The following is a 15,661-nucleotide window of genomic DNA, read 5'->3' on the forward strand; positions in this document are numbered from 1 at the left end:
GCCCGCCCCCGCACCGCCCCCTCGGGCCGCGCCTCCCGGCCCGCGTCGCCCCGCCGCCGCCATTTTGTGTGTGTGTGTGTCCCCACCGGCGGCGCCCCCTCCCGGCCTCGGCCTTCCGAGATGGCGCCGAAGGTGCTCGGCAGGCCGCTGGTCACCGCTAAATGGCTCTCGGAAGCCTTGCGGGCCGGGCGGGTGGGAACGAGCCTCCGGGTACTGGACACCTCTTGGTACCCACCGCAGCAGCGAAACGCCCGGCAGGAGTTCAAGGAGAGACATATCCCCGGGGCGTCCTTCTTTGACATCGAAGAGTGCCGGGACCAGTCCTCCCCCTACGACTTCATGCTGCCCAGCGAGTCCCACTTCGCCGACTACGTGGGGCGCCTAGGGGTCAGCAACGACACCCACGTGGTGGTGTACGACGGGGACGAGCTGGGCACCTTCTACGCCCCCCGCGCCTGGTGGATGTTCCGGGCGTTCGGGCACAAGGAGGTCTCCGTGCTGAATGGCGGCTTCAAGAACTGGGTGAAGGAGGGCCACCCCGTCACGGCGGAAATCAGCCAGCCCACCCCAGCCGTCTTCAAGGCCAAGCTGAACATGGCCCTGCTGAAGACCTTCGAGGAGATGATACAGAATGTGGGGTCCCTGCGGTTCCAGGTGGTGGATTCCCGCCCTGAGGGCCGGTTCCGGGGGACCGAGCTGGACCAAGGTAACAGAGGTGGGAACGGCACCTGCCCCCTGCACCACAGCAGGATGAGTGTCGATACTAGTCTGGGTGTAATAACTCGTCCCGGCCAGCAAACAGATTTTCCTAATGCATAGGCATGCCTCAGCCTAACTCGTTGATTTACCTTAAGTGATCCACAGTTGAGCACTCGGATCCCAGTGCCCTCACAGAATGCTTCTCTTGTAGTTGGTTGTAAAGCTGCAGGAGGAAATAGCAGAAAAGGTCTGCAGTCAGTTGGCTCCCGTATCCCCCATCCCACACCCTGCAGAAGTTAATCAGACAGAATGCAAACATGGGAGGTGAGAGCTCCCAGGGGTTTGTTCAGGGTCCTATCTAACACTAGCAGACATGCACAAACTTATCAATATTCATACAGGCACCTCTCACCATAATGAATGCACCAGCAAAAGCCCAGGTTTTAGGCAAGATGGTAACCCAAGGGACATTTTCCTTTCTGCTCTGGTTGCCAGCAAATAGAGAACTTGCTTGAGCTGATGTTTGTCCTTTTGCTCTCTGCCATTAAATCTAACAAGCTTAAGTAAAAAAAGCCCCAAATCCTTCCCAAATGTATGGGCCGTCAACCTCTCTCTTTTGGAGGCCCCAAGTAACAGTAACGAAAATTGATTTTGTTACCTCGGTCAAACACTGGACACGCAAGCAGTGGGAGAAGTCCTGTGCAGTGGGGACAGCTGGTAGACAATGTGCCTGGAATGAAATTCAAATTAGTTGTTAAAGGAGGCCCTTACTGTGTAATTTAAGCCTTGGTATATCCCAGAATAACGTCTCCTCCAAAAGGGAATCACAGAAATGGTTTAAAAAGAAATGCAGAGTTTCAAAAACAAAGCACAGGAAAGCTCAGCAAGAGTTGTTGGGTTTGAGTTGAGCTCCATGCTGCAGGAGCGGGTGTGCGGCAGGCTTCTGTGGTCCTGAGGCAGTGCTGCGCTGCTGCCTTGCAGGTGGGTTGTCATTCTGCTCTGGCTGTTTTCTATGTCTGTGCTGCTGTACAGCCATTGCGTGTGACACCATGTCCTGAAATAAATTCCTGTGTACGAACCTCAGGAGCATTTGGCTGTGAAGGGCTCTGTACATGTGGTTCGCATAAGTGTCTACAGTGAGCCCCCGCAAACACACTCAACCTGTGCAAGACAATGCGGAAGGTGAGAGAGGTAATGGGAGTGACAGAGGAGACTGTTGCAGGGAGAGAGGGGGAGTTAGGCTTATCACTCATTCTGTTTCTTCACCTACCACAGCCCGTCAAAGTGAAGTTGAATTTTAACCTTAAGATGTGAGTAAAACGTTCCTTGCTGGTAGCTGGTGGATTTTGCATTCTCTTTCCCAAAGTGGGAGTTGTCACCAGGTGACAAATACCGCAGCGCCTGACAGCATCTCAAAGACAGATTTTTTCCTTTGAAATGAGTCAGCATGGAACAGTTTATTTGTGGTGGTCCAGTTTTGCTTCCCACAGCAGATCCAACAGGATAAGCACTCCAGCTGCAGCTGCTTGTTCCACAGGAGCTTGACAGCCTTCTGAACCAGGCTAGCCAGTAGCTGTGCTGCAGCCAGCAGTGGGTAAAAGGCAGCGCTTACACCTAAAAGAGCAATTTGAAATCAATGTTGATTAATTACAGGGGTCATCCAATCAGGGATGAGAAACGTTGCCTGCAATTTAGAGAAAAAGAATGGTCTTGAGGTTAAGGAACTTGCTGCGTTCTCAGGTGATTTCAGTTTAATTATTGCCTCAGCTCTTGACTTCCTAATTAAGTCAATTAATCTCTCCAGTTCCATGAACTCCATCTCTAGAAGAGGCTAATTTCAGCTGACTCCTTTGCCTCTTTAGTTTTTCAGTTCCTTGTGGTAGGAATTAGTTGTTCCTGTTCTATTTTTATGCAGCAGCTACCTTGCTGGGATTTAGACCTCTGTTTAAGATAGACGATAATATGGGCTAATTTTAATTGCTGGGGGAGGTTTACCCAGGTTGTCAGGGTGGAGAAAAATGGACAGTATTTCTATAAGCCAGGTCTCATAGGTCTTAAATGCAGGTATTGCTTTGAATGAAAAAGCTTGGATGTTCCTGCATGGTGTGCATAAGCCCATCAGATGGGCAACCCTGACCTATGCACTTAGTGGTTAAAGGTGTCCCTGCACAGTGCTGTGTTTCTGGAGGAACTAGCAACTCAGGCCTGCTCACTAGCTGTGATTCAGCAATGGCCAAACCGGGTTCTGCAAGGGCCTGCTTACTCAGGCGCTGTAGGATGCAGGTCTATGGAACCAGCCTGAACTGAGACAATCCCAGGCAATCCAGGGGCAGATGATAAAAATAATTACATGATGGTTACCAGTGCTGACTCTCTCTGAGGACTGGTCACTGAAAACTGAGGAACAAGAATTATAGCTGAACAAATGCATACAGAAAAGTTGTGAATTTCTGAATTCTTTTGCAGACACCTGAGAAAAGAGGGGAAAGTTGCCAGGCAAGAAATCGGTCAACTAAAAAAGAAAGCAAACCCAAAGTAGTTTCATGAGCTTCCAACTATTTTTCTTCTCATTCTCAGCCCTTGGGTAGTCCTTGTCTCTCTTGCGCAAACACAACTTTTAAGGTTTTGCCCATTTTCCCAGCTCTCAGTTCTCCCTGCCCCAAACATAAAGCTTTTGCTCAGCTTGAATGTTCAGTGGCAGTGGGAGTGAGAATGAAATGTTGCTGCTTCTTCCCTCTCTTCTCCAAGTGGAGTCTGCAGCTGGGAGTGGACTGGCTCTACTTTGACCATGAAGTAATATTCACGGCACAACATGGAGAGTGAGAGACTTTATCAGAAGTCTGTTTCAACCCACAGGAACCTACAATCCAAAGCTGTTCATTCACGTGACAAGGTTGACAAACATCAGCTGCCGGAATTAGTTAGCACCATGGTCCTGCTGGTTCTTAGAGCTGACTCTATATATGCACACAGTATTTTGACATTGATGGCAAAGGCCTGTTGATCTGACTGCGAGGACTGTCAGGGAGCTGGCCAGGACGAAGCTTAAAGTGTTCCTTCCAACGAGTTCACGATAGGTTAGGTGAGATCACTAATGGTCCGTTCCGAGGCATTCAATTTGAATGGAAGAGAGAGATAAAAAAGGAGGCAACAGAGGAGGCGTTTGGAAGGGAACAGCTATCTTCAGCCAGCCAGCTCCAAGACCACAGGGAGTTAAATGTGGACAAGGCACATCTTTTATCTTTTTGACGTTAAGAAATTCCATCTGGAGCTTTCATTGCAAAAGGAAAGGCTAGAGAGAACGGGCTGTAGTCTTAGCTAGATAAATAGCCAACCAAGAATATATATTTAAGCAGAGAATCTTAACAGATGTGGAAAAGGGGATTAAGCGGTGAAGAAGATAACATATTACAGGTTACAAATTGTGAAGGAGGATTGCCAGAAACCAAGCTGAGTGAGACTTGGCAAAAGGAATTAAAACAAATAACAAAAACTGCTGGAGCAAAGTGAATAAAAAGAGAACAAGGAAAGAAAGAGTAAATAGGGTTGCTATGCAGTTAGCAGGGGTTCCAGATGAAAGATTATTTGTGTACAGCCTCAGAATTATACTGAGTCTGTGCTACCGTTTTTTTTTTCTCCTGAGGATGAGTCTGCAGAGTAGGGGGAGGGGTAGCAAGAAGAAGGGGAAAGAAGTGGAAATGACCATTTCTAAAGAGGGAGTATAACCAAAAGATATCCACGTGCTCAAATCTGTGAGGCAGACGATCTCCATCCCAAATATGTGTCAAAAATCAGTCATGTGACATCGCAACTCAATGAGGCAAGAATTTAATAAATTTAATCAAAGTATGGTTCTGCAGGACAGAAACACTAGCAAAGTTTGAATTTGTATTTAGGGTAGGAGGTACAGCACAACCTAGGCAGCTGTTGATCTATTATCATAACATGGATAGACTGGAAGGCTTTCAAAAAACTCTTCAAGAAAAATTATCTGAAATGAAGGCAAAATTGAATAAAATACCTTGGTAAACTTGCACTGCTGCTAAGGGCTCTATTTTCTTGCCAACAGAATTGATTTGCCAGATAAGAGAAATGGGAACATGCATGCCTGGAAGTTATGTCTGATCTTTTCTTCTAGCCATTGGAAGCACCTGCGAGGTAGACTTGTTCCATTTGGACTTCATTAATACTTTGGATGCAATATTAGAGGGGCAATTATTAGTTCAATGTGAGAAGAGGGCTAATAGCACAAGTACTGTTAGATGCCCAAAAAAACGACTGAAAGACAGGTAAGGGAGATAAGAATAGCTTGTGCTGAAAGCATATCTGTGGGGCTGGAAGTTGCTAGCACAGTCCCATCATTATACTTCTATGTTTATTTCATATTTTTATGAATCATCGAGCCACTGAAAATAGGGAGTTGCTACTGAAATGTGCCACTGGCACAGCCTTGGGAAGGTTTAAATGATCACATGGGGAGTATTACGTGACGTACCACTTGCAGTGATAGAAGTGACAGGAAATACAGTGCTACAGAGGGCAAGGCTGGATGCTGAGTAGCCCGAAACACTTAGTTGCTTGTGTTTATCTTACCAGCTGGAGACCCACATTTGGAAGCAATAGAAGAGGATAAGACTTGGATGAATTAGTTGGGTGCAAGAACCTCAGATGTGATTTGGCCTGTCTACCAGTCGAGATGCTAGGAAATGCCACTTCCTTATCCAGAAGCCTGGTGGTCACCTAGAACTGTTTCTAGGGTGGCCAAGGCAGTGAAAAGTGTATCTAACGAGCCCTTACTGGGTTTAGGCTAAGGGCATGAGGTTGTTGAAAGTGCTGAGTGCTCGCCGTCAGTATGTTGGAACAATAGCAGAAAGGGAGAACTATTTCAGCCGCAGGGCAATATTAGCTCAAGGATAAATGGTGTGTGGACTGACCGTGATGAATTTAACGCTGGAAATGAATATTCCTCCTCATGTGAGCAAGGAGGTGCCTCAGCAGGAAGTTTCATGGCAAGAATCCAAACTGGTTCCGAGATGGATGCTTTTAGGAGAGGGAGCCTATAAAGTGATCACTGTAGTAGCTGGGAGCCAGGCTCTGTAATCCTAGGGTTCCTTTCTAAGGGTGACTGCATGAATCTGACGTGGAGTATGCTCTGTGTCGTATGAGGCAGGAGCAGATGTATCCTCTCCCCTATTCAGATCCCAGCTGCGTCTAGCCTTGCCTTCCAGTCCTGTGTTTCTCTGCTCTTGTCCCAGCAGAGAGCGAGCTGATAAAACTTCCTCAACCACTCAAGAGCGCTTCTTAGGCAGTCCAAAGGGTTGTGGTTGTGCAATGTCAGCTCTTTCTTTCAGCTGAACACCCACATTACATGAGTAAATGCAGTTTCTACAGAATTCCCCATCTTTTACTTGCAGAGTGCAAGCGCTGGTCTCTGACTCCAACAGACTTTTGAATCTCTGGAGCAAGGAAGTCTCCATATAGATCAAAGTCAAAAATGCTCTAAAATGAGATTGTTCTTTTCAGATCTCCTCAGCTCCTAACTGAAGAGTTGTTTAAGGGTGGTGAGTGTATGTCACGGCAGTCTCCAATAAGAGAGGGGTACAAACCTCCCTATTTTAAGATGTGTGGACAGTCTAGAAAAGCGATCATGACCATGGGACCTGGGACACCTAAGAACTGAATCGGTGCCCCAGCAAGCTTCTTTGAGCAAGAGCTGGCCCTTCTAGTTCAGCCCCCAGGACTTCTTGGTCTCAGTACACTTCCCAGTGCCCTAGGATGGTGTGAGACTGCTGTTCTGCAGCTCACAGACTTGTCTGTGTTGGGGTGATCACCAGTACTGCAGCAGAGCCTTGCAGAAACCCCTTGCCAAAGGACAGGGTCAGGACCATTGACTCTGTGGGAAAGCGGTAGCCTAACCCAGGCATGTAACTTTCTCCAGGAAGAAGCTCTGCAGTCTGAGAACTACAAATAAGTTTTTCTCAGCTCGTTCTTTGTATTATTTTTATTTCTCCTCTGTCATACAGACACTATATTAATGAGCATGGGTTTTGCAGTTCTCTGTACTGAAGTGATAAACTGTTGTTTCCTGGAACTGGAAAAAATGGGGTGAAAGCATCGGTCCAAAACACTGTCTTAGTCCCTCCAGAAGTCAGCAGTTTTTCTCCCGAATTCTTTCTGTAAGGCTAAACACCTCTGAAGGATGCATGAGGTGACTAGTAGACAACAGTGCCAGATTTCTAAGGCACTCAGGGAGGATGAATCAAGAGAGGAAGAGGGTCCATCTGGAACAGGGGGAGATCTTGTGAAGCTGACTCAGGGCAGCTTTGGTTGTCTTCAGGCTCTCACTCTTTGTCCAGCAGAGCAAAAATCCCCTCCTCAGTACCCTGCCAAAACCCTGTTTTCCCCTTACGACATATCTCATCATGTCATGACATGTCATGACTCTCCATGAGTGATGAAACTGCAATGTCATTATGATGTGTGATGTCAATCTCTGACTAGGTATACTTTAATCATGTGACTGTGACAGAGGTTCCCTGCCCCAATCTGTCCCATCTCCTGAGATCAGTTACCCTGATGACTTAGGCAAGTGGAAAGCTGTCAGTGAAACAGATTACTGTTTATGTGAATTTCCCAGGGCTGTCTCATTAGAAGTTCAAACCTAGCAAGGAACCATTCCCTTAAATGCATTTTCAACATATCATATAACGTTTCCTGCTCCAATGAGGCTTGATCCAAAGCCTCTCAAAGTCAGTGAAAAAGCTTCCATCGAGTGTAATGGACTTTGATTAAGCCTATTTCAAGGGCGTGATGAAAATCTTATCCATCATATTTTTATATCTGCTTCTCTCTAAAGACTTTGTTCATGAGATGCAACTTTCAACTTGCCTGAAGTGGTCAGTTATACCAGTAGAAAACCAGAACCCATGCTGATTTCATCCATGAAGTGGATAAAAAGTTGTACAAAATCTAAATTCTCACTTCTCTGACCCCATTGCCCCGGAATAGCTGCCTCAACAGTAATGTGGCTGACTTTAAGGTTGCTTTACTTTTCTGAAGTATGATTTTAAGGTGACACAGGAATAAACTGTGAACAGATAGAAGCCACGCTTCCTGCTTCTGAAAGCTGTGTCACCACACACTGCTTGGCACACTTGGGAAGGTCAGAAATGCACTGCTGCATTTCTTTTTACACAGATCCCCTTAATGCCTTTGTTAGGATCTTTTCTGTGGTGGTTCTTTGATTCTTGTCACGTCTAGGGCTTCTTCAGATTCCTACCTCTCATTGCTTTCAGGGGGGGAAATAGTTTGCTAAATATTCTGGAAGTTTTGACTTCAGTGAAGTTGAATAATCCTTGTTCTCTTTTTAGCCCCATACTCTTTGCATCTTCATCTTCATCTGAAACAAACAAGTATCTTGGAGAGAGTGAGAGTATCTGCAGTGATGTCTCTTTAATGTCTCTTTTGTAGGTGTCTTTCATCACCTACATTGGTGTCTCCTTGCTTATGTTTCCTTTTCTTATTCACTCTTGCAGGGCTGGAATCTGGTCACATCCCTGGTGCTGTGAACATACCTTTCCACTCATTCCTAACAGAAACTGGCCATGAGAAGAGTATTGAGGAGATCCAACAAATATTCCGTGAGAAGAAGGTGGATCTCTCAAAGCCACTGACGGCCACGTGCCGCAAAGGTGTCACGGCATGTCACATTGCCTTGGCAGCCTACCTATGTGGCAAGCGTGATGTGGCTGTTTATGATGGTTCCTGGTCAGAGTGGTTCCACCGTGCCCCACCTCGCTACAAGGTGTCTGAGTTGAAGCGCAACAAGGCCTAGAGGGAGAGTTGTTTCTTGGGCAATGAGATCTAGCAGCTGTCTCCAGCCCAGGGTACAGGGAAAGGGAGAAGGTGGAAGTAAAGGAAAAACATGCTGATTTATGTCTTGCCCGTTTTTCTAAGAATGATCAGTAGATTTCTGTCGATGTTTCGGTTTCTCACAATGAATAAAAGCTACTTCTAAGATGATGCATCTGTGAATATTTCTAATTCTTCTCTGTTGCTTGTGACCTGCTTGTGCTATGTGGGAAAAGCAGCTTTGCAACATGAATGAGAGTTGCACTCTTCCTTGGAGACTTGCAGAAATTCCGGTGGCCTGGTGAGAGCCCAGGTCCATGGTGGAGCAGAATGGATGAAAAGTCTGGGGCTAAAATATAGCACTGGGTGCTGGACGCAGGAGAGCCAAGCTGTGGTGTCATTGACTCAATATAAGACCTTTTGCCAGCCTACCATCTCCCCTTTTCTAATGTGGAAAACAGGGGCACCTTCCCCTTCCTCTCTGATGGGTGTCAGTGAGCTCATGTGAAGCATTTGGAGATGCTAGAAGATCCAGTTCTGCTGAAATACAGTCTTGTTGATTATCGTGACTGTGTTACGAAAGTCTCCAAGAAATCCTGTGTATGTGATGAGAACTTCCGGGCACTGGTGTTTCATGAGACATGAACCTTTTACTCTCCTCCTTGTTTGTTTTTTTCAATCAGCAAGGATGACCCTGACCTCTGCCATGTTTCTTCTGGTTCCCATGGAGACCACAGCTCATACATAGAGGGAGGGTTGTTCCCTAGCAACCATCTCTGCTCTTCCGCCTTCATCCCACCTCCATACCTGGACTTCAGCAGGACCTGCCTGCTTGTACGAACCACTGTGGCACCCACATCAGGGATCATGGACCAGCTAAGAGAGGTAGTTATGGAAGAGGCTTTGCCTCTTGTTAAATCCTGGATCTTTTCCTTTTTTTAAATTAAATTTTGACACCCATGGGGCTTCTCAGGTCTGAAAAGTCACTGAAATCTCCTCATATTTTGGAGGCCTGGCCAGATGTGGAAGACATATGAGACTGTTCTTGACCACATCTGGTGGCTGGTGAGAATGGCATACCAATTCCTACACCTGTCAGAGGAGGTTAATTTACTGCCTGGGAAAGACAGCTCCCTCCATGACTGCATGTTAGGAAAGTCAGAGTGTTAGGCTATGCTAAACATATGGTTTTTGGTTTTTTTTTCATTCAGAAAGAAAGATCAAGTTTAATCATTTTTAGTTCTTTGATCAAGATATGTCTTTTCTCATATGTCATCTGTTGTCCTTCACAGAATTGGCTTAGCAAAAGACATAGTAGACATAGTTCTGTGGCTTCTGTTACCCAGGAGGATGGTCAGATGGCCTTAAAGTCCATCTTGGCATCAAGATGTAGGAGTCTCAGAGTGGTGCTTTGACTTTGGACCTTCAGGCTCAGAAGTAAAATGAGCAATAAGCAATAACAATAACATCATATACAGTTACAAACTAGAAAGTAGGAACAGTTGCAGGCTTCAGTGTCATTTTGTCCAGGAGGGACTAGGGAAATGAAAGTTATCAATGAATGGGATTTGGGAGATGAGCACATTTCTTCGTTACACAGAAATTCTGCTTCATTGGAAGAAATGGGAGAGGAGGAATTTCTACAACAGCAGACTGGAAAGTTCTTTCCACTGAATATAATAATAATAACAAGTAGGAGGTGGAAGTTAACACAGGAGTTTAATTAGCAACACAGTTTCCTGCACTTTGATCATGTGTAAATGTCTGACTCTTCTTTAAAAAGAATGAAAAGCAATACAGAAAAGAAGCAGATCCTGCCCGGTGAGCCAGGACTGGCTTCCTCTCTTCATCTCTTGTGGCCCTGTTCTTTTTGTGGGAGAGGTTCTGTCTCTTAGTACATCTGCAGAACACACAGCACTGACTCCTGGAGTCTGTTTGATACAGTAACTTCGGCTTCAGGGTCCCAGTATTGTACCAGACATGCTGCTGCAAAGTACTGGCACAGTGTGAAACGCCAGCTGCTGTTTCGAGTCAGCCCTGGTGAGTTAACTTTGAAGCGGTAGGCTTCCTGCCCCATGGGCAATCGTGTCTTCATTCCAATAACTCGCCTCAAGAGCAGAAGGTAGGCATATATGTCATATCATGAGCTAATCTGACAAACACAAACATACATCCCTACCTGATCCAGATCCCATTTGTACTGCTGCTAGTGCCAGCAGGCTCACAATTACCATGTTCACCACCGTGGGCCATGGTTTCGGTTGTAACCTGTCACAGGTTTCACATGAGCTAAGCCTGTAGGGTCCCACTGGGAGGAGGGACACAGACCATCAGCAGGACACGACTGAGGGTTACACAGACATTCCCTCTGCAAGAAAGAAATGAGCTTCCTCCTAGTGCAGGAGGCAGTTTGCAAAGGCTGGGTGTTGGATCAATCGCATCAGCAGGGCTAGCAAAGCAAAACGGAATAGTCTGTGCCAGAATCAGGGAAGAAGCCCTGTCTCCAGCCTGTCTCCCTTCCTTTGCATAGGCAGCACTGCACAGGCATTTTATGTTTATCACTTTCTCTCCCCATTTTTCTGGCCTTACTTTAATGCACCAAAGGAAGGAAACGTTGTAACTGTACAGCACGTGACAGGTCTGGCATCTCTAGGTGCTTCAGAATAAAAAAAGACATTTTCACTGAGGTATTTTTCCATTTTGGCTTGTGTCTGCACCATTGCCTATGAAAACTCTTGCAGCTCAGTATTCCCCAGAGGCACTGGTTGGCAATGTCCTAGGCAGGCTGTCCCATGTGAGCTGTTAAAGTGAAATCCTGCAGGACTTCTGTGCTTTTTAATGTGAGAGGATCATGGGTTGTAGGACCAACCATGCAGGCAGGCAGAGGCAGTTCTATCTTGATCTGGGAAGGCGTATAATACATTAGTGTGACAATAATCTATGTCATCTAAAGATGAACAGGGCCTCCCCTTTCTTCCCGTCTCTGAGCCTCACACAGCCTTTGTTTCTCTTCCAAGGGTGTGGTAGAGGTTCCAGCTTCCTCTACACCTGATGTGGCAGAAGGTGACGCTGTGCTGGCCAACAGTACTTCAGGTAAGCAAGACAGAAGAGAAGCTGTCCCTCCTTCAGAGCTTGCTTTGCAGTACCGCTTGTGGGGCTGTGTGTCATTCCTTCCCTCCCTTCATACCATCCAGATTTGCATGTACCTCTGTGAAAACTACTCGGTCAGGGATCCCGTGTGCCATGAGCTGATGGGTTAAAATCCCACCGCCCCAAGCGTGTCTTCCTCCACTGCTGGACTTGTCTCACTACCTCCCTGCACAAGCGCAATAAGCCACTGCTGTGCTGTAAACTCATCAGCAAATACCAGTGAGCCACAGAGACTATAACTGCATGTTGACGAGTGTGAGAGTGTGTGAGAGTGATCACGGGTTGGAGGGGCCCCTACATGTAAGAAAGCACAGACTTTTGTGTGCCTGTTTGACCACAAGATTTTTACTTCCACACTTCTGTGCATGTTCATCTCTCAAGAGCATTTAAGACTCCTCAGGAACCTTCACCTGGTTCAGCAGGAAGACTGATATAATGCTGCTAGGTTGTTGCTTTTTTCTCTTTTCTTTTCCTCTTTGAGACCTTTACTGATCTTTTGTTGTCTGACAATGACACAATGACATGTCCGGTTGTTTCCAGCTCTTTACGGTACCACCTGTCATCAAAACAGTATCAAATTCATTGAGCTATTATTTTTGTCTTTAAGTGGAACCTGAGGAAGGGAAAAAGGAGTGTCTTCCAGAAGGCTTATGTCCCAGCAGACAGAGAACACCCCAAAGGAGCTCCAGCAGAGCCTCCTGGAAGATCTCCAAGGGCCCAGTGGTTCAGGCAACAGCAAAGAACACCTCATCTATTAAATCCCAGGCATCTCCTTCTGCAATATGTGTTCATACTAAAAGACAGAGCAAACTGAGTCTCCAGGCCAAAACTCCCTCCATGCAGGGTCTTCATTCAAGAAGACTTGAAGAGGAAAGAGAAGATACTTCTGCCACCAAAGATCCAACAGTGGGGCATGAGCCAAGAGGGAGGAACTGCACTTACCGCCTGTCTGCAATATCCAGGCAGAGGGAGGCAGACAGCACCAAATCCGTCTCAAACACCAAAGAACCAGTAGGAGGCAAGCACCAAACACTGGGGTCTAGAGGACCTGGATCCTCCCGGAAGACCATCAAAGCCAGCTATGAAAAAGCCAAGGAGACCTGCAGCAGGTTAAGTGCCAAAGAGTCCTTAGCATCATTAGGGCCACATATGAAAGCAGAATGGAAGCCCCTTCTGGAGAAGAGAAACAGCTTGATCCATGCTAACCGCAAATATAAATTTGCCAGTGCAGATGAACTGCATGAAGAGGTATTGGAGGAAGCCATTTCATGTCTCCTTTGTGGCAGGTTGAAGGCTGTTTTTATGGTGTAGCAGGGGGCTGAGTGGGTGGGATATTAAAAGTTTCTAGAAGACATGTAGAGGGATGGATTTGGGCTTCACACTAAGGGGCAGTGACACATGTTACAGACAGCCTTTCCCATCTCTTTTTTAATTTTATTTTTCCATCCCCCTTTCATTTATAAGGTTCCTGTAGCCAGGCAGAGTCCCAACTCAGCAAGGCAAAAAATGTGGTACCAGGACCTAGTCCAGGGCTCAAGACCATCATCCCTTTCTAATTCCCTCCTTTTTTACCAGTCCCAGTTGTCCTATGCAATTAAAGTGCCTACAGAAGCCGCTGAGGGAGAGTCAAGGACAGACCCAGGTCCCAGGGATTAGTCACAGCTCAAAGATGGAGGGGTGGAAATACCAGGATTTTGCTGCACTTAAGGAACGTGGACTGACAGTCGTTCCTTGTTGTTCGTGTTTTCAGGAACGGCGAGATCTGTGCAAGGCAGCATTAATCATGGGACAGAAGAGACTCGGCGACCGTACTGAAATGTTGAAGAACTCCCTGAACTCTACATCTTATGCTGATTACAACCAGCTGGGTTTTAACCTGAGGTCAAATATCTTCCAAGGTGAGAGGACACACATACCTATGCCTGACCTTCAAGCTGGTTCCATCTACACGTTGCCTGGGCTCAGGGCAGCCACACCACTTTTCTTTCACTCTTTTTTTTCCAAGGGGTGAAAAGTGAAGGTGTATCTTGACCCCTGTCCTCCATGTTCAGAGCTGTCCAAATGGACACCGTTTGCAATGACCCCTGTCATCTCCAGTCCCAGGTTACCTCCAGTTCCAATACTGATGTTATTTCTCTTCAAGACCTTCAAAGATGTGGGGCTCTGAAATGTCTTCGCCAAACCTCTGTTTCCAAGGTCCCCAAAGATCCCTCCATCTAAACAAACTTTGGGAACTAAGCATTCATCCCATTCTTGTTACCATCATATCCAAGAACCTCTGAAATAAGTGTCTCTGACTCCAGTTTCTTGTGTACCAGCATGAGACAGATTCCTTTTCCTTATACAGTACGTTCCATGACAAGACCTTGCTGGGTATTGAAGACTGCATTGTCCTGGGTTTGTGCAGTCACAGAGGAAGGAGGGACATCTTTCCCCAGGGAGCTCAAAATCATTATTATCGAGGAAAGGGTACAATAAAAAGGAAGGTGAAGAGGAGAGGATGAGAGATTAAAATAAAGGCCCCTCAAATGGTGAAAAGTCAAGAGGGGATAAGAAGAGAGGTCACAGTTGGGAACTATTTGTTAAGTATCGTAGTAGAAAAGGAGCTCAAGAAGGCCTGGAGTGGTAAGATGGTGCTTTTTGTGGAGCTGTGCTGCTGAATAGGAAGTTACTCACATGAATGAGGGGATTCAAGAGGAGATAAGTGGGCACTTGACTAAAGAAAGGGCACTGGGATACAAATAAAGATGATACCTTGCTGCATCCTCTCTGTGTGCGTGGTACTTGAGGATGAAAAGCAGATAAATCGGCAAACACAAGCTCCCTCCTGGGTGATGATGAAGCTATTATTCAGCACCTAGCCACACACCTGACCAAAGGTATTGCAGTCAACACATGCCTTTTCTTGAGCCCTTGAAACTGCTGGTGTTGCCCCCCTGCTCAATTCCAGGACTGCAGTAGGGTGATTTCTGCGTACAGTTCCTTATTTGCTGCTCCTTGCAGGTGGCCCACTGCAGAGCCGAAGCTTGATGAAAGATTCCTACACCCCTGATATAATTCAGAAGGCAATCAGGGATCGCAAGAATTGGCACGGAAGGAGGACTGATGAGCTAGGTATGGCTTCTGCCAGGAAAAGTACATTGCTGAATTCCTGAGATGGGTGCTGCTTCTACCAAGGACAACAGATGGGTTTGAGCAAAGGTGCAGGGAGACTAGAAATCGGCATTTTCACAGGAGAGGAGCTCTACAGCTAGAAAAATCCTTGAGGGATAATAGCATTAGAAGGGAAGCTGTAACTGAACTATGATTTGCTTTCTTTACAGGGAAATGGCATCAGAAAAATGCCCTAAATCTTAACCTGCAGAAAGCATTGGAGGACAAAGATGGGAAGAAAAAAGGCAAACCTTAGAAGATGAAGGTTGAGGATTGGAGTGCATTCACCGAGGGATTTTTTTCCTCAGCCACCTAATAAACCTCCATATAAGCACAAACCCGTAGCTTGCTAGTTGTCAACAGCAGATTTGTTGCTGATGCTCTCTTCCCCTCTCAATTAGGGTGTCTTTGGGGAGAGCAATGCAAGATAAATCTGAATGTGAATACAAAAAAAATCACTTTGTTGGTCACTGGTAAGGTGGGCCTGATTAGCGTGTGAGGTGCACACCCTTGCAGAGGGATGTGGTGGTGAGAGGAGGCCGTATAGAAATTCATCTGCTGGGCACATAAGATGGGGTAGGACCTGTGAGTGGTGTAAGAGGGCGATGGAGGGGGCGGTGCGTGTGTGTGTGTGCGCGCGCGCAAACTGATGTTTGCCAGAAGATTCATGATACTTCAACAGCTGCCCCAGCAGTCCAGAGAGAAGTACAGAGGATGCACTGGGAATGAACCAGGGTTGCCCAAGGACCTGAATGCTGCCTACCTCTCCCCACACTGAAGGCTGTAAAACTCCCACACAGGGAAGCTT

The 15,661-nt window shown here is 46.5% G+C and overlaps 2 protein-coding genes across 3 annotated transcripts; both read left to right on the forward strand.

Annotated features, from left to right (window-relative positions):
- The first annotated feature begins 46 nt into the window (after positions 1–46).
- Positions 47–8,721, forward strand: LOC142084864 (thiosulfate sulfurtransferase). 2 transcript variants are annotated; one of them, XM_075155982.1, is made up of 2 exons: positions 47–715; positions 8,235–8,721. In XM_075155982.1, exons 1-2 carry the CDS (start codon positions 121–123, stop codon positions 8,531–8,533), a joined length of 894 nt encoding a protein of 297 aa, XP_075012083.1. In that variant the 5' UTR covers positions 47–120; the 3' UTR covers positions 8,534–8,721. The 2 variants fall into 2 exon arrangements, with proteins under 2 accessions (XP_075012083.1, XP_075012093.1); XM_075155992.1 differs by having other exon boundaries at positions 52–706.
- A 512-nt stretch (positions 8,722–9,233) lies between these two features.
- On the forward strand, positions 9,234–15,191 carry CIMIP4 (ciliary microtubule inner protein 4). Its single transcript, XM_075155969.1, has 6 exons — positions 9,234–9,435; positions 11,568–11,643; positions 12,308–12,948; positions 13,451–13,598; positions 14,704–14,814; positions 15,024–15,191. Exons 1-6 carry the CDS (start codon positions 9,418–9,420, stop codon positions 15,107–15,109), a joined length of 1,080 nt encoding a protein of 359 aa, XP_075012070.1. The 5' UTR covers positions 9,234–9,417; the 3' UTR covers positions 15,110–15,191.
- The last annotated feature ends 470 nt before the right edge of the window (positions 15,192–15,661 follow it).

Source organism: Calonectris borealis, chromosome 1 (assembly GCF_964195595.1).
Source record: "Calonectris borealis chromosome 1, bCalBor7.hap1.2, whole genome shotgun sequence".
Lineage (NCBI taxonomy): Eukaryota > Metazoa > Chordata > Aves > Procellariiformes > Procellariidae > Calonectris > Calonectris borealis.

Coding starts and splice junctions, on each gene's coding strand:
- CIMIP4 (XM_075155969.1), top strand. Junction 11,644..12,307: donor GCTGGCCAACAGTACTTCAG/GTAAGCAAGACA, acceptor TTTGTCTTTAAG/TGGAACCTGAGGAAGGGAAA. Junction 14,815..15,023: donor AAGGAGGACTGATGAGCTAG/GTATGGCTTCTG, acceptor CTTTCTTTACAG/GGAAATGGCATCAGAAAAAT.
- LOC142084864 (XM_075155982.1), top strand. CDS start 121: ATGGCGCCGAAGGTGCTCGGCAGGCCGCTGGTCACCGCTAAATGGCTC. Junction 716..8,234: donor GCTGGACCAAGGTAACAGAG/GTGGGAACGGCA, acceptor TCACTCTTGCAG/GGCTGGAATCTGGTCACATC.